Consider the following 22,500-nt stretch of genomic DNA (forward strand, 5'->3'; position numbering starts at 1 on the left):
ACACACACACACACACATACACAAATACACACACACACACACACACACACATACATACACAAATATACACACACACACACATACATACACACACATACACGCACACACATAGACATAGACGCTTACACACAAACACACACACACACACACACTCATAGACACACTCATTCACCCACAGACACACACACATACACACACCTGCACACATACATACACAAATATACACACACACACATAGACGTTTCCACACACACACACTTGTACCCACACACACAGCTACACACACACACACACACCTCCACACTCACACACACACGCACACACACCCACCTCCACACTCACACACACACACACACACACACACACACACCCACCTCCACACACACACACACACACACACACACACCTCCACACTCACACACACACACACACACACACACACCTCCACACTCACACACACACACACACACACACACCCACCTCCACACTCACACACACACACACACCCACCTCCACACTCACACACACACACACACACACCCACCTCCACACTCACACACACACACACACACACACACACACACCCACCTCCACACTCACACACACACACACACACACCTCCACACACACACACACAGCTTTTCTCACTCTCACTTCCTCCTTTTCTTGCGTCTCTCATGCCACTCACATGTTTTTCTTTCTTTTTTTCGTCTCTGCAGGTATTTTTTTTTCTTCTTTTCTTTTTTTTCTTCATTCATAATCCGAAGCGTCCGCGTGGCGTGCCGGGCGTGCCGGGCGTTTGAGCCTCGAGCGGTCGCGTGAAGGAGGGGAGCGCCAGGCAGCCGGGTGCCATGGACGAGGACACGAGTGAAGGGCTGACCTACCAGAACCTGCTGCTCCTGGGCGCCATCGCAGCGGCGTCCGCCTTCGTGGTCACCATCCTCATCGTCCTCGTCTGCGTCGGCTGCCAGAGGTGAGAGGACGGTCACGTGACTCCACCCCCACCCCCCCCACACACACGCACAAATACACACACACACACACACAGATGAGATGACATGATGTTTACAGGACACCGAGGAGACCAGGGCCATAGTCAGAGCAGTGTGTGTGTGTGCGATTGTGTGTGTGTGTGTGCGTGTGGTGTGTGTGTGTGTGTGTGTGTGTGGTTTGAGTGTGTGTGTGTGTGTGTGGTGTGCGTGTGTGTGTGTGTGTGCGTGCATTTGTTTGTGCGTGTGTGAGTGAGAATGTGTGTGCGTGCTTTCGTGTATTTGTGCGAGTGGGCGAGTGTGTGAGTGTGTATGCGTTTGTGTGTGTGTGCGTGTGTGTGTGTGTGTGTGTGTGTGCGTGTGTGTGCGTCCATGGGTGTGTATGTGTGTGTGCGTGTGTGTGTCCATGGCTGTGTGTGTGTGTGGTTTTTTTTTTCTTTTTCTCTCCTCTTCTTCAGAACCCTCAGGGACCAATCAGAGGCCTCGCTGTGACTCGGTTGCCATGGGATACACAGATAAGGATGTAGAGAAATGTCAAACCGGCTCAGGTCGTGGAAAAAAAAGAAATAAATAAAATTAAAAAATCACTAAGATTCAAAGAAATGAAATGTGTGTGTCGTAATGTCGCAGTGTTCAAACGGACACACACACATACACACACACACACACACACACACACACCTGCTGCGTTATTGATGTCCTCCTATCGACTAATCAATGAAACGCCCCTCAGGATCACAGCTCGTTTATCTTCCGTAAAATCTCAGTTTTGATTCTTTAGATGCGTCTTAATCCCTCCGTGTCATTTTATTTTTAAACCTTAAAGGAACAGTACACCCCCAAATCAATCCTCCCATCCCATCTTTTCCTTGTGATCGCGACCCGGTTACCGAAGAACCCGTTGTACGCAGTCTCGTGTCGGAACTACTTTCTTCTCACATCGTAAACAGCACTAAAGGTGCAGAGGATTTAGTTTATTAAAAAAGAAAATTGGGGGTGGGGGGTACTGTCCCTTTAAATGTGTCTGGATATAGACGTCTTCCAGAGGGTATAGGTAAAGTAGAGGAAACTAGGAAGCGATGATCAGGACTTTCCTTTGTCCCCTCCGAGCCGCGAGCCCGATGCCGACGGTCTCTCTGTGTGTTCCCTCAGAAAGAGCAAGAGCAAGCACCCGCCGGCCGGAGAGAAGGGGACGTCTGTGAATATGGTGAGACATGCTTTCGTTTTCTCCCGGTTTACCTGTTACATGAACAGGTGCACGTACGTGCGCTAACGTGCGCTAACTTGTGCCGACGTGTGACAGCAGGGTTCCCTTCGACACCCCAAACTGAACTCCATGAGCAAGTCGGACACCCGGCTGCACGAGATCAACCGCTTCCCCTGCAACGGAAACTGTGAGTGACGGCCGCCGATGTCACGGTGCACGAACCCTGATCTGCACCCCCCCCCCCCCCCCCCCCCCCCCTCTAACGATTTCATTCTTTCTTCCTCATCCTCCTCTTCTTCCTCCTCCTCCTCTTCCTCCTTTCCTCCCTGTGCAGCTGTTGGCAAGAGCCGGCCGGCCAGCATGGACCTCCTGCTCCTCCACAGCCGGCGCTCCCAGACCGACCTGAGGCCGTCCCACGGGCGCCAGCTCCCCCAGATCCCCACCAGTCCCCAGGGGTCGAGCCAGGGGGGAGGAGGGGAGCCGGGGGGAGACGGGGGAGGAGGTGGAGGAGGGGGAGGAGGAGGAGGCGGTGTGGTGGGAGGAGGAGGAGGAGGAGGTGGAGGTGGAGGTGGAGGGGAGGCTAGAGACCACACCTACACCGAGGTGGGCATACGGAACACCGCCACCCCCACCCGCTGCCTGGATGACGGCCTTTATGAGAGCGTGGGGGTCCGGGAAGGTGACCCCGTGGCCCCCAAGGGCCCCCTGGCCACCAAGGGCCCCCCGGCCCCCAAGGGCCCCCCGGCCACCAAGGGCCCCCCGGCCCCCAAGGGCCCCCCGCCCACGTCGAACAGCACGCCGGCTTCAGTCAGAGCCGCCCACAGCCCCCCCGCCCTGAACGTGAACGTACGTACACACACAACACACGGTCCAAATACGCAGAACCTGCGCTCTGGTAACTTGAACCAGACGGGGTTCTTCGGCTTAGGTCCTCAAATAGGTGACCTGGAACCCTGTGGGAGGAGAAGTCAATGTAAAGGGCGATACGTAGAACCATCTGTGAAAGGTTCTATGCAAAACAAAACCTATGTGATGTTCTACAGAGAACCCTTCTTTGGTGTAATGGTTCCACCTAGAATCATCCCGGGATGTTGTATTCACCTTCTAAGAACTTTCCCAGTGGGTTCTACCGAGAACCCTTTTCATAGAACCGACCCAGGTGGCTCTACCAAGAACCTGTTGCTAGAACCTTAACCAGGCAGGCCTACTGAGAACCCTTTTCATAGAACCGACCCAGTTGGCTCTTTCAAGAACCTGTTTTTAGAACCCAAACCAGGAGGGGCCTACGAAGAACCCTTTTATAGAACCCACCCTTAGGGGCTCTACCAAGAACCTCTTTGTAGAACCCAACCCAAGTGTGCCTATTGAGAGAACCCTTTTATAGAATCCTGATCTAGAACACACCCTGAGGGTTCCATGTAGAACACTTCTCTAGTTTCGAGTAGAACCCTAAAGGGCCAGTGCTGATGTAATGCAGCACAATGGAACCCTTAGTCTCACAAAGAACCGTTAAAAAAAACAATACCTCTGGGTAGAACCTCTGTCCTTCAGGAGGAACCCGTTCACAGCCCTTTTTGTCTATTGTGAGATCCACATTGATCTAATATTGAGTTCAACAGTAATTTATTCGTGCCCCCTCAGCTCTTGTCTTGTGTGTTAAAGAGCTGCAGCAGCAGCCGTCTAAGGCTAAAAGACTACAACAAAGTTTCCCCCTCACAGGGCGACCGAGGGAACGGCGCCATCAACGGGCCGCCGGCAGGAAGAAGTAACGGCGTCAACGGGTCCCCTCTGTCTTCTGTCACCTCCCTCGCCGCCCAGGAGCCGACGCCTGCTGAGTACGCCTCCTTACGCAGGTTCAGAAAGGTAACGCAATATTAGTGTTGATTGAAAATATACAACAAATAAACTGTCCTCACTGTCACGTGACGTCATCAGACAAGGAGTGAGGGATGACGTCACCTCGTGTTTTTCAGATTAGATTCGATGGGATGGGATGTGTTTTATCAGGTGCGACGGGTGACGTATCCATGGCAACTAAAGAAGGTTGTTTGTGGGGAGTTTTTTTATTTATTTTCTCCAATGTAGTTGGCGAAGGGGATGTTGAAAAGTTCGGATAACTCGTTAGTAGTTTAACACCAACTTTGAGTGGAGCAGTTTGCACAACAAAACTGTACTCAGAAAAATAAAAATAAATTAAAAAAGGGCATCCAAAAATATCCCAAACTGCATCATTACAATATTTGAGTTTAAAGTCCTTCTCATAGGCTCGTAGGAATGATGTGCTCTTCTAACTGAAAGCCATGTTTGACCTCAAGGTCGACAAGACCACCACCAGGAAGGACAACAGCAACGGGGCCGACAGTCAGTCCGACAGCCAGTCCAGCGTGGGCGACTCGCCCTCCGCTGCTCCTCCTCCTCCTGCTCCTCCTGCTCCTCCTGCTCCTCCTCCTCCTCCGCTGCATCGCAAAGGACCGGAGCCCTTCCACCTGCACTCCTTCCCAAAGGTGAGAAACACACACGTCTGGAAACACACACACACACACACACATCTGGATGGAGCTCAAGGCCACGTTTACCCAGAAAGATGCACTTCCGCCTGTCCGCCAGCAGAGGGCGCTGTCCCCAAACAGAAACAAGCCCGTGGGTGTTTAACCAGACGTTTTACTGGCATCACAGAGAGTCAAGTGTGTGTTTGAATAAAATTATTTATGAAAGGTACACGATCCAAACCCACCTGGTTAACTTTTCATATTTAAAGGTTTTTATTATTTTGAATAGAGCCGCAGCGCGTCGACGTGTTTGTGAATAGTCAAGGCCGCCGCATTTCAGGGAGGGAACAATGATCGGATGGTGAGCGGCCTTTCCTGTGGGTTCGCTGTCACACACATCCATGTGTGTGTGGGCGTGGGCGTGTGTGTGTGTGTGTGTGTGTGTGTGTGTGTGTGTGTGTGTGTGTGTGCATGGCACAGCGTTAAACAGGTGACTTTGTCTTTTCTAGATTTAAGTCGTTTGAAACGCTTCATTAAACAATTTAATCTTGGCTGTGGTTGTCAGCGCATGTTGTGTGTGTGTGTGTGTGTGTGTGCGCGTGTGTGTGTGTGTGCGCGTGTGTGTGTGTGTGAGCAGCACGGTGTTAGCGGCCAGAGTAAAGAGTGGAAGGATGGATTATGTAAGAGCCTGGCAGGCGGCCAACCGGCCTCTGTGTGTGTGTGTGTGTGTGTGTGTGTGTGTGGGTGCGTGTGCGTGCGTGTGTGTGTGTGTGTGTGTGTCTATCTGAAAAGGGCCAACAGGTAGCCAGCAGCCAGCGAGGGCATAACCAATGTTCACATATTGAAGCCATTTCCTCCGTGTGACTCACTCTCGCTGCACAGGAGGAGCGTATGAAAGTTTAATTATCCTTTAATCATGTCGCATGTGCAGCACCACATTCTGTCTAATTGGTTCCTAATTGGTTCTCAATCACCAGTACAAAAAGTACAATCAGAAGAACTTAAATAAATAAATTGTGATAAGTCTGAGGTTTTATAATTTCGTGAAAATATTTCCTTCCCTCACACACAATGAAACCAGTGAAATGGGGCTAACGTTGGATCGTCGCCCGCCTGTCATCACTTCATCTCCTTGTGGGAAAAAGATGGCCGCAGACTCGGAGAAGGAATTGATTTTTAAAAAACTCTTGTGGTCGGCCTTCCTCGACACTCGCACGGCACGAGCCAATCGGAGTAATTCAGCTTTTAAAATGATGCCGACTCCGGGGGAAATGTAATCAGTTTGATTCTGTGATTTTTCTGAGACTTCCGGGTCATAATTGTTTGGCCTTGTGTGCCAGGAGGCGGTGTTCATGGGCAACGGGGAGCAGTACATCTGGAAGCCTCCGGAGGAAGAGGAGATCATCACCTTGCACCCGCCCCCGCTGCGCGCAGACAGCCTGCAGGCGCACCCGTTGCCCCCGACCGCAAAGGAGGTAGGACACGTGTGTGTGTGTGTGTGTGTGTGTGTGTGTGTGAGTGTGTGTGTCTGATTTGTGACTGCTATGTTTACTGTTAGAGGGGGGGGGGGGGGGGGGGCCGTCATAACACCACCGCCTGTGACCCGCCTGTCATACGAGGTTTCTGCTTACAGCCAGAGGTTACGTTACATGGCTCCAGCCTCCCTCTCCTCCTCCTCCTCCTCCCCCGTCCTCCTCCCTCTCCTCCTCCTCCCTCCTCCTCCCTCCTCCTCCCTCCTCCCATCCCCCTGGCTGAACCTTGACCCAAATCTCCCACTCGTCTACCCCGTCTCCATCACACAAACTCATCAGTGAGTTTTGGATGAAGGGCCTCTCTACCCTGGAAACTTTTTTTTAAAACGTGCCTCTAGAAGGTGAAAAAAGGAGTCCGAAATCCAAGATGGCTGCTCTGGGCGACAGTCAAATAAAATGTGTAGTGATGTGCTGTCCAACTTGTGGACTTGTTGCTGCGGTGTGTGCATAACCCCTGGCTGTATAGAAGTCTATGCTTCATGTGTTAAAGCTGCATTCTCTCTCCTGACCACCAGGGGGCGACTCCTCTGGTTGTATAGAAGTCTGTGCTTCATGTGTTAAAGCTGCATTCTCTCTCCTGACCACCAGGGGGCGACTCCTCTGGTTGTATAGAAGTCTGTGCTTCATGTGTTAAAGCTGCATTCTCTCTCCTGACCACCAGGGGGCGACTCCTCTGGTTGTATAGAAGTCTGTGCTTCATGTGTTAAAGCTGCATTCTCTCTCCTGACCACCAGGGGGCGACTCCTCTGGTTGTATAGAAGTCTGTGCTTCATGTGTTAAAGCTGCATTCTCTCTCCTGACCACCAGGGGGCGACTCCTCTGGTTGTATAGAAGTCTGTGCTTCGTGTGTTAAAGCTGCATTCTCTCTCCTGACCACCAGGGGGCGACTCCTCTGGTTGTATAGAAGTCTGTGCTTCGTGTGTTAAAGCTGCATTCTCTCTCCTGACCACCAGGGGGCGACTCCTCTGGTTGTATAGAAGTCTGTGCTTCGTGTGTTAAAGCTGCATTCTCTCTCCAGACCACCAGGGGGCGACTCCTCTGGTTGCAAAAAAAGAAGTTCCCTCCTCCTCCTCTGCAGGGCTGGTTGCTATGCAACATATTTATAACACGATATGCAGAATTCAAATACTATAGAGGTTTGTTAAAGGTCAGCTCCCCCCCCCCCCCCCCCCCCCCCCCCCCCACTGACCTCCAAATGACCTCCCCCTCCCCTCATCATAAATATTACAATAACATACTCAGAGTCACAAGCAGTTGGGGAACTTGAGGCCTGTCAATCTCAGCAGATTGGAGGCGTGTCCCTGAGATGAACCGCTGTCTATAATTAGCTTCTCTTTTTCATTATCACCTTTACGAGTCTCATCGCCACGTCCATAACTTTATTGGTTTATTATTCATGACTGAAGCTCGTGGTTAACAAGTCAGAGAGGGGAGGGGGGGGGGGGGGGGGGGGGGATCTAATAGGTTTATTTTATATTTCTTAATATGCAGCGTTTGAGTAAAGGAGCCGTTTTTAATGTGTTGCTGAGTTCCTCTTCTCGGTCGGCGTTGAGCCCAAGAGATTAAAGGGTTAACCCCCCCCCCCCCCCTCCCCCACCTCCCCCCCCCCCCTTGGCCTTGACTTCATGCTGCAATCTCCATTTCTCACTTTCAAAACTTTCTTTCCTCTTTTTCTCTCTCTTTCTCTTTCTCTTCCTTTTCATTTATTTATTTATTATTAACTCTTTCTCGCTGTGTTTTTCCACTGGTGACTCTTCTGCCGCCCCGACATGCCCGAATATACTTCATATCCTCTGGAGTTGGTCGGGGAGGTGTTGAATTTCCACTCACCCAACCCAAATCTCCTCCTCTCCTCCTCCTCCTCTCCTCCTCCCCCTCTCCTCCTTCTGCTCCGCTCCCCCCTTTTCTTTTTGTTTTTCTCGTGGCGACGAGGAGGCGCTGCCTTCCGCAGCCAATCACGTTGCACCAGAAAAGCCAGATGAACGTCGGGCGGCTTTGGAGGCGTGCGCCATATTTGCTTATTCATAAGCTCGTGCGCGTGCTCGATGCGTTTTAACCTCACGAATAATCAGCGCGTGCTGATACATTTATACATTTTTTAAAAAAAGAAGCCACTTCTGGAAAGCTGAAGTAGAATCATAAGGAGACGCAACAGAAAGCGGCGCAGAGGGGCGGAGGGGGAGGGGGGGAGACACGCGCACACACACACACACACACACACACACACACACGCACAATGCACAGGCTTCCTCAACAGCTGCAGCCCAGTTCAGAAAATCCCCATCGTCTAGTGACTTCCTTCCTCTGCTGCACAGAGCTGCAAACGCACGCGCATGCGCACGGACACTGTGCACACACACTTGTTGCATGTATGCCAGGGTCTCTTTTTTATCAAAAAAAAGGTGGCATATGTGGGTCAATTAAGGTCAGAGAGAGAGAGAGAGAGAGAGAGAGAGATTAACAATGAGAGTCGTAGTGTTTGCACAGAATGTCCGTCTATACTTTCTTATACTTTCTGGTACTAGACAACAGGTTTTTCGGGGAGTGGAAAAAGGCTTATCTGTGTGTGTGTTTGTGTGTGTGTGAGAGAGAGAGAGAGAGAGAGAGAGAGTGTGTGTGTTTGCACAGCCAGTGTCATTCGGGCCACTAGAGCAGGGCTGCTGGTCTGGGTGTGAACACTGAAGATAAACATTGAACATGTCCCACAATCCTCCTGCTCTCCTGTTCCCCTTGTGGAGGTCAGAGGTCACCGCTCCAGGTTCATTCCCCCGCTAGACCCCACACATAATGTACAGTGAGCATGCACACACACACGCAGGTAGCATAATGTGCATGCACACTCGCATGTCCTGTAGTGTGCATGCACACACACACAAGTGCCGTAATGTGCACGCACACGCAGGTACCGTACTGTGCATGCACACACACACGCAGGTACCGTAATGTGCATGCACACACACGTATGTACCGTAATGTGCATGCACACACACGCAGGTACCGTAATGTGCATGCACACGTATGTGCCGTAATGTAGATGCACACACATGCAGGTAGCATAATGTGCATGCACACTCGCATGTCCTGTAGTGTGCATGCACACACACATGCATGTACCGTAATATGCATGCACACACATGCGGATACCAGAATGTGCACGCGCACACACATGCGGATACCGGAATGTGCACGCGCACACACATGCAGATACCGGAATGTGCACGTACACACACATGCAGATACCGGAATGTGCACGCACACACACACGCAGATACCGGAATGTGCACGCGCACACACACGCAGATACCGGAATGTGCACGCGCACACACACGCAGATACCGGAATGTGCACGCGCACACACACGCAGATACCGGAATGTGCACGCGCACACACACGCAGATACCGGAATGTGCACGCACACACACACGCAGATACCGGAATGTGCACGCACACACACACGCAGATACCGGAATGTGCACGCGCACACACACGCAGATACCGGAATGTGCACGCACACACACACGCAGATACCGGAATGTGCACGCACACACACATGCGCATCACAGCGGGGCCTCTTTCAAAGCAAGCGATAGCGCGAGCAAAGTCCCACCGCGGGCCGCGGACCAGGGCTTTCACCCCGCGCCCTGCTGTTCCAACTCCACAGCAGTTGCGGTGACATTTTAACAGGTCCGTCCACCGCGGAGCCAACAGTCTGTCACTCTGCCGAGACCTCAAACCGTCCGATAACACAGTTTACTCTGTCTTATCCCGCCCCGTCCAGATGGGTCGGGTTACAGCCCAGAGCACGCACACGCACACGCCGACCACGCTGCATTAAAGCAGTGTGTTCTCTCACTTTCACACGTTTATAACTGAGATGCATGCAGACGGGAATCGGTACCTGAATATAAGTCTGCTTATACTCATAGTCGAGACTCAGGCGGCGCCCTCTTTGTTACTTTTTGATCTAAAGACTTCTTTAGTCTGTTTGTCATTTATTAAATGATAATGACGTATTTTCCAAGAAGCTTACGAGCACATTTATTGACAACACACGACTTATTTCTTTATTTCTTTATTTTAATCGAATCAACTAATCCATTTTGGCCATAGAATCGTATGAGTGTTAGTCAAGTAATAATGTATTCTTTAGTCCTTAAACAGAATCATAAGCGGTTTATTGGCCGGGTAGAAGGGATCGGTGACGACGAATTGTTGTGTTTATTCAATGGAGAAAAACTGTAATGCGGCAATAGTTTTAGGGGGCGTCGCCTCAGACAAATATATAAATATTGCAATGGCCTCCTTCTCAACGGACATGTACTCCCCCTGTGTGTGTCCTCAGATTGCAGACACCTACTCCATCGTGTGCAAAACCCAGAAGAAGAAGCCACCGATGGAAAACAACGGATCGAAGACCCTCCCGCGCTCCTTCGGCGGGGGCTCCCGGGGGCGGGGCCGAGGCGTCCAGCAGGGCCAGGCGCGCTCCCAGGAGGAGCCCTGCTACGAGCCGGTGGGGGACCGGCTCTGGACCGCGGAGCCCGACCCGGCGTACGCCACCATCGACGGCCACCGCAAGCGGGAGCAGGCGGCGGCCAATAACGCCGCGGCCGGGGGTTCTGCCACTCTGAAGAGGAAGAAGCAGACCCCTCAGCAGCAGCAGCAGGCGGTACCTGCGCCGCCTCAGGGCTCAGGACCCCCCGCCCCGCCCGCCAGAGGCCCGCCCGGCGGGGAAAACTTCTATGAGACCATCAGCGATGTGAAACAAGGGGCCAACAGCTCCAGCACCACCACCATCTTCACCTTCAACGACGGGATGGAGATGTACGTCACCGGCCTGTAGCCGGGCCCAGAACCCACCGGAGTCCCGAACGGCCATGGGATACGAGGCCCCCCCCCACCCCCCATATGCAGACAAACGTCACGAGGATCCATTGTGTCACGACATCAGGTGCAAACAGGGTCTTCATCCAGGTTCAGACTTCACCCTCCATTGGTCTGTGCTTCAGAACCAGGACCAGGACCGAGGCCCTGATCCAGCCCCGAATGTGGACCAAAATAAGTTTTAACAAAAGATGAGAAAACTGGAATCTTCAACCTACTGTGTCACTGACCATCATCACTTGTCTGTGCATCGTTTTCCATAATATCTTTATTTTTATATGAACACTGTATCTGGTGTAACCGGAGAAGAACACACTTTAATATATATATACACACACATTCATATATATATATATATATATATATATATATATATATATATATATATATGAATAAAAAAGTATGTGCATGCATTGTGCAATTACACATCTGAAAATAGTAGTAGCAAGGAATATTGTATGTATATGAGGCACACTGTTAGCTATTGTCACCCACACACACACACACATACACACACACACACACACACACACACACACACACATGCGCGCGCCTCACCGTGGGGAGACTTATGTAATAAAAGCAGATGGATGTCACAGAGATTTGCGGTACTTCAGCTCCCCTTCAGCAAACATCTGAAACAGGTTCTCTGAGCCCACTGGCCGGTTGCCGGGCCGACGGCAGTCCCTAAAGTGCCGTCAACGTTCCCCCAAAACTGATCATCAATTATCAATAACGGTGATCAATAACTCGTGAACGTTGTTCAAACTATCAACGATCCGCGCTCCGATTGGACGATTTCTCCAAAGATTGTTGAAAGCTTTGCTGTTAAAAGAGAACGCCTGCAATCCGGAACCACGTCAGCCCCGACCCTTTAGGGTTCTGTATGAAAACATTGGAATATTAAAAGGTTCCCTGTAGGACCCCCCTGGTTGGGTTCTAGATTAAACATATGGAATATATAAGGGTTCTCAATAGAGCCCCCTGGGTGGGTTCTAGATCATAACCATGGGATATTCATGGGTTATCGGTTAGGTTCTAAATGAAATCCTTGGAATACACAATGGTTCTCCGTAGAGCCCCCTGGGCTGGTTTTAGATTAAACTCTTTGTAAGGGTTCATGGTAGAATCCCAGGGAACGGTTCCAGATGAAACCCTTGGACTATTAAAAGGTTCTCGGTCAAATAACCTTGTTTGCACCCTTATAATGTGGCAATGTTCTGGATATAACCTCTAGAGAGTCCTGGGTGAAACAATTTCCCCACAGAAGTGTTCTCTTTAGAACATCTCATAGGGGGTTCTGGGTGGAACCTTTTACCGATGGTTCTCAGTGTAACCCTTTATGTTGGGTTCTAGGTAAAACCCTTGTGGTGGGTTCTTGTTCGCACCCTTAGAACGTAGAAATGTTCTGGATACTACCTCTAGAGAGTCCTGGGTTGAACATCTCATATGGGGTTCTGGGTGGAACCTTTCACAGATGGTTCTCAGTGTAACCCTTTATGTTGGGTTCTAGGTAAAAAACCCCTTGGTGGGTTCTTATACGCTCCCTTAGAATGTAGAAATGTTCTGGATACAACCTCCAGATAGTCCTGGGTTGAACATCTCAGATGGGGTTCTGGGTGCAACCTTTCACGGATGGTTCTAAGCGGAACCCTTCACGTTGGGTTCCAGGTGGATCTTTTCATTGAAGCTTCGACCTCAAACCAAAATGTCTTGAACCCCATGAGGTTCTCTGGTGAGCACCGTTATCTCTCAGAGTGTACTTGGATGATCCTTGCTAGGGGTGAAGCGATCGGGTCAGGGTTCTCGAGCGGGTTCCCCCCCCCCCCCCCCCCCCGACTGATACGGGTGACGGGTTTCACAATGCGGTACTTTTACTGTAATTTTTAATTAAGGAAGTGAAAGAGTTAATGCGGCGTAAACGTCTGATTTCATGGTCATTATTATAAAATGTTGCACTGGACCGCCGAAGGGAAGCGTTTGCCTTCGTTGGCGCGTTAAGACGCCGTAAAGGGCGTTTCCCCCAAGGTCAGACTCGAGTCTGGGGGCTGGGATAATAAACCGAGGGTCCTTTGGAAGGTACCCCCCCCCCCCCCCCCCCCCCCACACACACCCCTCCCCCACCCTCCCTCCAGCCTCTGCACTGAGATCCCTGGCATTACAAACAATGTCTATTCCCATGTAGCCTTGGGGGTACATAAATAAATAAGGCGATAATAAAAGTAAAGATGAGAAGACGGGTTGACAAAAAGGTTAGCGACGTAAATAAAACAGAAAAAATGAAGAAGATGCGTCGGAGAGTATATGTAAAAACAAAACTTTGCACTCTGTATTTTAACGCACTGTATTTTATTTTTTTCTTACCTACTAACAGAACACCATTGGTTCTATAGCTCATGCCACTGCCATGAAAACTGTACGTTTATGTTGTTGGTGTCAAATTATTTTTCCTGCTTGATCCAAAAAAAAGAAAAAGTAAAAAAGTGCATGCTTTGATACACGAGAGATGAAAACAAAAAAATATCGTGGTACTTATTGATCTCTTGTTAATCTTTTTTTTCTGTTGTGCTTTTTGTTTTTTAACCCCCCCCCCCCCCCCCCCCCCTTTTTTTTCTAAAAGCAGCATTCATGGAGAGGGGGGGGGGGGTTCTTTTCTTTTCCAAAAGCAGCAACTTGAAGGAGGGTATGGGGGGGGGGGGGGGCTCTGGGAGAGCAGAGCGTTGTTTATCCTCCGCTCTGGGGGAGCAGGAAAGCTCAACAGAGGTGAGGAGGGAGAGAAGAAGAACAGCTCGGATATATAAAAGATGGACGAGGATCTCTGCAAAATGGACACGGACCCCCCCCCCCCTGAAGGACCCTCACACACACACACACACACACAGAGCAACATTAGGATGTGTGTTTACAGTTTCAGGGGGATGAAGCACACTTGGTCACCCCTTGCATACCCCCCCCTCCCACACAAGCTGTGTTCATCCTCCAACAACCGTCACTGACCTCTCCATAACTGTTGGGTGGGGGTGGGGGGGGGGGGGGGGGGGCGGGGGGTTTGATATCAACAATGCACCAACAGCTCAGCTACTGTCCGATATGAGAAATGTCCAACAGCTGTTGAGGCTTCCTTTAGACAATGCTGGCTATTAATCCTTAATAATTTAGTTTTGCTCTGGCTGTCACTTTATGTGTCACATTTTCTTTATCCCAAGAGAAAGCACTGATCTGATATATAAATATATATATATATACATATATATATTTTGTTGAACACTGTTCCAGTAAAAAACAAAAACACACTGATCGAGACGGATGTTCACTGCACAAACAAATAAAGTACGATGATGTAAATGTGTAAAAAAAAATAATACTCTGTTGCTGTTCCGATGTTGTTCCGATGTAACATACAGTATACAGTATATTTGTGGAGACGAAAAAAACAAAACTAAAAAAAAAGAAGATGGTTATCACAGACACGTTGCAGAAATACAGACGCTGGTTGTTAATCTGTCTTCATAATTACGGGCCGATGCAGCTGTTTGGCCAATGTTGTATGTTTCTTAAAGCACAGGGTTTAGTTTAAAAAACAAAAAAAACAATGAATATAATAAAGTATAGTGTGACAGTGCAGATATGCAAAAGATTGTAATGTTTTATATTAACCTTCATAAAATATTAAAGTGAGTTTTTACTTTTCTAATAAAGTGGCACATTATAACGTGTGTTGGTGTGTTTTTTTGCCTGTTTTACTGCGTTGATATATATATATATATATATATAGTATATATTTATTATATATAATATATTTAATATATAATATATATATATATTATAATATTATAATATATATATATATATATATTATATAATATATATATTATATTTTAGAATAGATTAGATGAAGAGACATTCAGTACAAAGTACAAAGAAAACAAAAAGTTATTTTTAATAATAGTTGTAAAAACAGCATAGGTAAAATAACGTGTCTATAGGCTTATTATAAAAGTTTAGTAAATAAATAAAAAAAAGTACAGTTAGTGTATTGTGTACACACAAAAAAGAGGAAACAAAAACAATGCAATGCAGTGCAGAAGTAGAGTGTCTCCATTATTTTGTCCACCTTGAGTCGACACGCACACGCACCTCTTTGGCACACACAACTGAACCGTGCTTCATAAACCTCCGCATTTACTGCAGGACTACTTTCTTGGACTGCATGTTTGTTTGTTTTTGCTGTACGGTGTCCAGAAACAAACGATTCTAATAAAGATTGTTATTTAACTAATTTAATTAATAAAGTAAAAAAAACAACAAAAAAAACACGATCCGTTGACTCTTCTTTGCGTTGCAAAAATAAAAATAAAATAAAAACCTAAATGCGCCGTTTCCTTCTTGCGGCCTTGCAGCCCGTGTTTGTTTTTCTCCTCGCAGACCGGCTCGTCGACTGCAGACACCGGCCGGTGAACTGTGAGGACACGCCTCCTCCCGGCCCGCCCACATTGGAGGGAGGGAGGAGAGGGGGGGCAAAAAATAAAGAAAAATTAAATTAAAAAGATCCCCCGTGATAGCGACACAGTCAAACTAGCCAATCAGCGGCCTCCTCGCAGTGGACGCGTGCCAAAGTGTAATGTTTATGTACGCGGTTGACCAATAGGGATCGAAGCAGAGGTGGGCGTGGCATTCTTTTTGGAGGAAAGAGGCAAAACAACATTGTATCCCCCCACTGTAACCGGGCGGCTTTTTGGATATCCTGGGTGGGTGGCGGTGGCAAACTTTTGAACACGTAGACTAGAAAAAGAAAAAAAAACCGGAGTTCAGAAAACTCGGCGACAATCCGGATATAAATGTATCCAAACTCCCGAATGTTGCACTCAAACCTGTAGAGAGCTGGTTTTCTTTCTGTAGTCTGAAACATGGACACCGGGTTGGTTCTGGAGCCGCAGCCGCAGCCGCAGCAGCAGCAGCCGGCGTCGGTCGGGTCGATGGTCGTCGGAGCGGCTTTCCACTGCCGGGCGGGCCGCTCAGTGCTGCGCGACAGCCGGGTGGAGCACGGTGGCGGCCCCGTGCCGGTGTTTACGCGCGGGCCCGTTTTTTACCAATGCCGAATGGACGGCGGCGGCGGCGGCGGCGAGGAGAAGGAGAAGAAGGAGAAGAAGAAGAAAGAGGAGGTGAAAGGCGAGCGCACCTCCCCGCGAGGGAGCGGACGGATCTCTCACTGCGTGGAAAAAGTAAGTGCCGGACGTTTAATCCGTTTTATTTATTTTTTATTTTTTGTGCATATTTTGTATTTTATTTTATTAGCCGGTAAAGTGAACTGTTCGCCCAAAGTTTTAAACGCAACAAGACCCCCCCCCCCCCCCACACCCCCCTCCAGCTCACGACGTCACGTCATTAAAGCGCGTGAGTTTTGACAGCTCTCGCGCGCCGCTGTTGCGTTTATTTTCTCACACCGAGCCTACTTTTATTTATATATATATATATATATATATATATATATATATATATATATATATATATATAGTGTGTATAAAAAAAGAGAAGTATTTATTGTGTTGCTCTTAAACCACTTTGTTGTTGTTGTTGTTGTTTGTTGCATCTTTTTGTATTTCCCCAACTCGTTGGTGTACTAACAACGTGATAACCAGACCGCTTTAAATGGCGGCTCATCCTGTGTGCAAAGTTTACAGAAAGAAAAAAAAAGGCGGAGGAGGGAGGAGGGAGGAGGGGGGTGAGGGAGGAGGAGGGAGGAGGAGGGGGGGGGTTTCAAACTACCGGCCTTCTCCCCCCCCCTCCTCCCCCCCCATAACTGTTGGGTGGAGCTACGGTGAGGGCTTCACCCGCCGTCGGGCTAATAATGGTCCTTTTTTTTTTTAATAAACATGTTTTTAGGTGTTTTTATGCAGCGTTTTTCTTTTCTTTTTTTTCTCTTGCAGATTGTTTTACTTTTAAATCGTTTTATTTTTCATTTTATTTTTTTCATTTGTTCGCACTCACTTTGTTTGAAGGGTCAAGTTAAAGCATTCATGTCGGTTACTGATTGACCCGATGCCTTGTGAAATATGCACAGGTGGTGAATTGCCACACCTGCTTTTGCTGTGGATTAGATAACAAATGGGTTTAGTCTGGGTGATAAGAATATATATATAAAAGTAGGCGTTGCCCTGTGGTTATTTAATTTAGACTAATAATTTATGGTACAAAAAACATGCTATAACGTGATTTTCTATACACTGTGCGACTATATAATATTTTAAAATTAAAATAAAAAAATATTATACTATTACTGTGTGATTATGTATTTATTAGACTTGTTTTTATCTTCTTTTTTTTTTTGCACTATCCACTGTGCAGCTGTAAATGTCCTAATAGAGGATAATTTTATCTTATTTTTATGGTAATTGAGATTTGAAATGACTTTTATCGTAATAAATCAAATGTGACCAAAAAGAAAATAAATCTTTAGCTTTTTGACTGTTCAGAAATAAAATAAAAGAAGCAAACAAAAGAAATCAATGCCCATTCATCTTATTATTATAAAAATATATTTTTTTAATAGACTTTATGTATAAAATACCTGGATCCTGTTTTGGCATCAAGCCAATTTAAAAAAAAAAAAAAACATTTTTTATTGAGAGATAAGAAAGTTCACATACAACAAAAGTCAGTGGGTCAATACAGTCAAGATGGACGCTGTTTACAGCATTAATCGGTGAGGCGCGACCCCGATATTTGAACCCCTAAAACAAACACAGGTGTATGAATTACACAACAGGCTTCAACGCGTGCGTTTGACGTTTAGTGTGTTTCTTCATCCTTCCAGACCGGCCTCGGGGACCACAGAGACGCGGGTTCCTCCGGGGTCTTGAAGAGGGCCAGTCCGACTCACTGCCCGGCCGTAAACGGCGTGCAGTCGCCGGTCGGCTTCGTGCACTTGGACATCAGGAACCCAGGGAAGCAGGCGGAGCCGACCAACAACAACAACAACAACTTCAGGGCGGCACAACAGGGGCGGATCGCACCGCCGACGGAGAGGCAACCCCTCCCTTCCTCCCACATCCCCGTCCCCAGAAACAGGTACGGAGAGGATGGATGACGATCCACTGACTAGCTCCCTCCAGGAGAGTTTTGGAAATGGTGCCCGGAGAGAGCCGGGACCTGGAGACGAAGGGGAGGGAGATAGTTACCCGGTGTGTTGGTGTTGTTTATGGTGTTGTTGTTTATCGGTGCATCAGGTGACATTATGACATTATTCTGAATTTTTATATGGGTCACGTGAACGGCGTATTCCTCTAAATTGTGTGGGGGGGTGCGCCGGTATTATTCTTGTTTTAAAAGCATCCGTTTACGGTCTCAATTTGTTTTGTTTTTTTTTACGGCGTATTGCGACACACTTTCCTATTTTTACAGGCCAGCTCCGTCGCGTTTGACCTCGAACCGACTAGGCGGTAGTTTTTTGCAGAGATGCACGGCTCCAAAAAAGAAAAAGAAAAAAACAAACACACTCCTACTTTTAAACATTATAAAAAAGGACTTGGATGTCAACAGGTTGTTTTTGTTGTTGTTTTAATAAAATAAATATGTGCCTCTTATGACGAGCCGGGCCAGTGGATGCATCGGTGTGTGTTGTGCAGACAGGAAGCCGTGTATACGCTGAGTGTGTTTTTTTTTTTTTTTTCTTCTTCAATGTTTTCATATGCAACGCAGTGGCTTTTCTTTTTATAGCTTTTTGCATACTTTTTTTTAAACACACAGAAACATGCACATTTGTGCTCAGGAAGTTTTTTTGTTGTTGTTACTCTTTAAGCAAAAAAAACATAAACAGATGCAGAAGATGCACCCGGGCTCCGGTCGAGTGCAGCGGGGTCGATTACGTAACCGATTGCAGCTTCCCTTCGTTTCACACATGCTGCTGGTTACCGCCCACGACGGCGTTTACACAACGCCCGGTGGCGGCACAATAAAGCCCCCCCCCCCCCCCCCAAAAAAAAACAAAACTCTGCATTAGAAACACAAGGACTTTTAGAAATGATTCTATCTTGCACAGGTGGATTATTACAATATGCAGTTTGTCAACAAAACAGATTTCACGCGAAAATTCACGTTCCGCTGGTCATGTGTGACAAGAGGGCGTGGTGTCTCAGGGCGTGGGGGGACGGGGGGGGGGGGGGGGGGGGGGGGGGGGACACACGCAAGACCGAGCACGATGCACTCTACCAAGTGACCCGGGATCCGGGTCCTGGACGAGTCTCTCTGGCGCGTTGATGGCTACCTCGCCTTCACGCCGCTCCCTAACAAAAACAAGCTGACACTACACAGAGAGAGGTTGCGTAACGTGTTGCGTAACCGCGTGGTCGTATTAGCCAGGCCTCCTCCGCTGACCTTTTATGATCAACTCCCCGGAGTCATCAAAGAGGCTCTCTCTCTCTCTCTCTCTCTCTCTCTCTCTCTCTCTCTCTCTCTCTTCAGTATTCAGTATATGATGCTCGTTGAAATGATCCCATTATATACTATATATACAGTATATAAATATGGTCATTATACTCTGCTTAGCCGCTTCCAAATGTACACTTCATGACAAAATAGTCAAAAACAAGAGAAAGGGGAGGAGCTAAATCTCTGTATGTGTATATATATATATATATATATATATATAAATAAATCATATATGTGTATATACATGTGTGTGTGTATATATATTTCGCTATTTTTTATATATGTATATATAAAAAATACTATATACTAAAAATAAATAATTGTATGTTACACTGAGCTCTTCCTCCACCTCCTCTTCCGCCTCCTCCTTCTCCTCCTTCTCCACCTCCTCTTCCGCCTCCTCCTTCTCCTCCTTCTCCACCTCCTCTTCCTCCTCCTCCTTCTCCTCTTCTTCCTCTTCCTCCTTCTTATTCTGCATTTTTCCCCTTAAGCTTTTACGCCCGTTGTTACAAGATTAAATATGTTTAAAGACAGCTGAGCTATAAAGCTGTCGCTCACCTCTCTGTGTGTATTTAGTCGATCAATATATCAGTTGTGTATTATTTCTCACACACACACACACACACACACACACACACATTGCGACACCGTGCTATTCACACCTTGTCTTGAGAGTTAAGTAGGTCACTGTCCTTTTTTGACAAGCCTGGGCAACACCTGAAGTGGGCGTGGCCTATGGAGCGCTGCAGGCACAATGTACTTTTTTTGTGTATTTCTGCAGACCGATGTTTATACATAACACATTTATTTTTCTCCGGTAATTAACAAAATAATAATACATAAACACGACTCGCTGTAAGATTATGGAGAAAAAAATATAATATTTCCAGCTAAACACCGACTACTTGGACACTTATGCGACGAAAAAAGTCATCTTAAAAAAAAAAAAGAAAAAAAAAGACATTCCCCCAAATATTTCACATCGGGTTTTCTGAGAAATTTGAATTTAATTCAAAGTTCAAATCAAGTTGATTTTGAATGAATCCGAACTGCTGCAGTGCACATTTAATATCAACACTCCCACCCTCCTTGCTGATTCTCTCTCTCTCTCTCTCTCTCTCTCACCCTGACCTCTCACACTGATAACGTAACAAAGACCAGCTTGAATTTACACAAAAACTGTCCTGACGAACTGATAAGAGATAGAGAGGGGGAGGAGGGGGAGGAGGGGGCGAGCTTCTTATCTGTCCTTGGTCAGGTACACTGTCACCACCGTACGGTAACTTGAATAGAAAGCACCGAGTCGGCATAAACAAGACGCCAGAGCAACCCACTGCATGGGCTGGGAGGGGGGTGGGGGGGGGCTGTTTTTAACACGATTACAGCCCAGTCTTTAACTCGGTCTAAGAGTCACCAGGGCAGGCTGGAGCAGAGTCCACCCACCCCCCCACCCCCCTCTCCCTAAGGAGACATTACAGCCAGTTGTCGAAGGTCAGAGGAGCAGTTACTCAACCCCCCACCTCCCACTCCAGTCTGGGATGTCTAACCCACATCCAGACTGCTGACACCTCGAGGGGGAGCAGCCCACGTCTTCTCGGATAATAGAACATGTGTTTTAGCACGTCGGCATCATCTTCTTCATCATCATCCTCATCGTCGTCATCATCATAGGTTCGATGAGTCATCCTTTTCCCTTGTCTTCACACATCCAGAACATAAGAGATCAAAGCTGTTGCGCTGACACAGTTAAAGGGGTGGGGGTCAAAGATCACCCTCAATAGAATGTAGCCATATGAGGAAGGGGGGGGGGGGTTAGGGGTCAGGGGTCAGATCAGGACGCGACGCGGCATCTGGCACGTCCGCCACAGGATCTCTGGCTCTCTGGAAGATTGCGTCAGATGTCGTCACGGTCACCTCGACGCCATCTTTAGATTATCGACGTTTTAGTATTTTTTTGGGTGCAGCTCTGGTGAAATATGTGCAGCGTGTATGTGTGTGTGTGTGTGTGTGTGTGTGTGTGTGTGTGTGTGTGTGCACAGTTATGCCCGTGGAGAAGGAGAGTTTTATAAGTAAGCAGGAGAACCAGGAGGAATGTTCTTTCCCCGTTGCATGAAAAGCTTTAGTTCCTCTCTCGTGTGCAGCAGGTCGGCCGCCGTTCGTCTCTGGGAGGAAACTCTTCAGCGCTCGCTCGCTAACGGACGCTAACGTACGCTAACGTACGCTAACGGATGCTAACGGACGCTAACGGACGCTACGCAACAGGCCGCGGTCTTTTCCTCTCCGACCCTCAATCGATCCCTCTGTTCTTCCAGCCAGACTCTTCGCGCCGGACGGCAGCTGCCACGTCGGCCCCTCTTCCTCCGTCCATCACTGCCAATTTTTTTTTTCTTCCTGCAGCCAGTGTAGCATGCAAGCTAACTAGCAGCTGACGGACGACTTTGCCAGCTGGCTCGCGTGCAACCCCCGGATACGGAAAGAAAATTAACCCGAACAAAATGCTTCTCACGATAGCGATGTGCTGAGGACGACGCAACGGCATCACGGCCCGGCTCGTTAGTTAGCTGTTAGCTGTTAGCCGCTTCGCTAACTCCACCATGCTTTCATGCTGCAAAGGGAAGTGAGCTCATCTCCGCCGCGGAGCACGAGAACGGAGATCTTCGAGACCGTAACTCCTGAGGTCGCGCCGACCGCTTTAGACGATGCGATTTGACACTTAAAACGGCAGCGATCGATTCGATTGATCGATTCGATTGATCGGCTCTGTGCAGTGCGAACATTTTCTGACTCTATTGATCCGTTTAGCTTACAGATCCAAATCCTCGGTGGCTCTCAATCACTGCATACACACACACACACACACACACATGCGCGCGCACGCACGCACGCGCAGTGTCTCTTGCGCAACTCTTATCACAAGTCATCCCAGTTTTGCTAATGACGAGCAGTGAAATTCAGTCCAGACTGCAAACAGAGAG

The 22,500-nt window shown here is 48.1% G+C and overlaps 2 protein-coding genes across 4 annotated transcripts in view; both read left to right on the top strand.

Annotated features, from left to right (window-relative positions):
- The first annotated feature begins 735 nt into the window (after positions 1–735).
- LOC117734063 (basic salivary proline-rich protein 2) lies at positions 736–11,069 on the top strand. Its single transcript, XM_034538131.1, has 9 exons — positions 736–973; positions 2,142–2,196; positions 2,293–2,383; positions 2,531–2,682; positions 2,800–3,042; positions 3,916–4,059; positions 4,512–4,700; positions 6,026–6,160; positions 10,560–11,069. The coding sequence occupies exons 1-9, from the start codon at positions 852–854 to the stop codon at positions 11,055–11,057; spliced, it is 1,629 nt and encodes a 542-aa protein (XP_034394022.1). The 5' UTR covers positions 736–851; the 3' UTR covers positions 11,058–11,069.
- A 4,679-nt stretch (positions 11,070–15,748) lies between these two features.
- The window catches only part of si:rp71-79p20.2 (zinc finger protein 704), a 29,835-nt gene continuing 23,083 nt past the window's right edge, over positions 15,749–22,500 (top strand). For 2 of the 3 annotated variants that reach the window (XR_004609766.1, XM_034537551.1), the window contains exons 1-2: positions 15,774–16,320; positions 17,913–18,166. Coding sequence is in view for 2 of the 3 variants with exons in the window: in XM_034537551.1 (XP_034393442.1) it covers positions 16,006–16,320; positions 17,913–18,166 (569 nt within the window). In the remaining variant the exon portion in view is untranslated. Of the gene's footprint in view, positions 16,321–17,912; positions 18,167–22,500 lie in introns of all 3 variants that reach the window. The other variant, XM_034537552.1, reaches the window with a different exon arrangement.

This window comes from Cyclopterus lumpus, chromosome 7, assembly GCF_009769545.1.
Source record: "Cyclopterus lumpus isolate fCycLum1 chromosome 7, fCycLum1.pri, whole genome shotgun sequence".
Taxonomy (NCBI): Eukaryota; Metazoa; Chordata; class Actinopteri; order Perciformes; family Cyclopteridae; genus Cyclopterus; species Cyclopterus lumpus.

Excerpts from the sequence above, each read along its gene's own strand:
- LOC117734063 (XM_034538131.1), top strand. The coding sequence starts at position 852 with ATGGACGAGGACACGAGTGAAGGGCTGACCTACCAGAACCTGCTGCTC. Across the intron at positions 974-2,141 it reads GTCTGCGTCGGCTGCCAGAG|AAAGAGCAAGAGCAAGCACC; the intron begins GTGAGAGGACGG and ends GTGTTCCCTCAG. Across the intron at positions 6,161-10,559 it reads TGCCCCCGACCGCAAAGGAG|ATTGCAGACACCTACTCCAT; the intron begins GTAGGACACGTG and ends GTGTGTCCTCAG.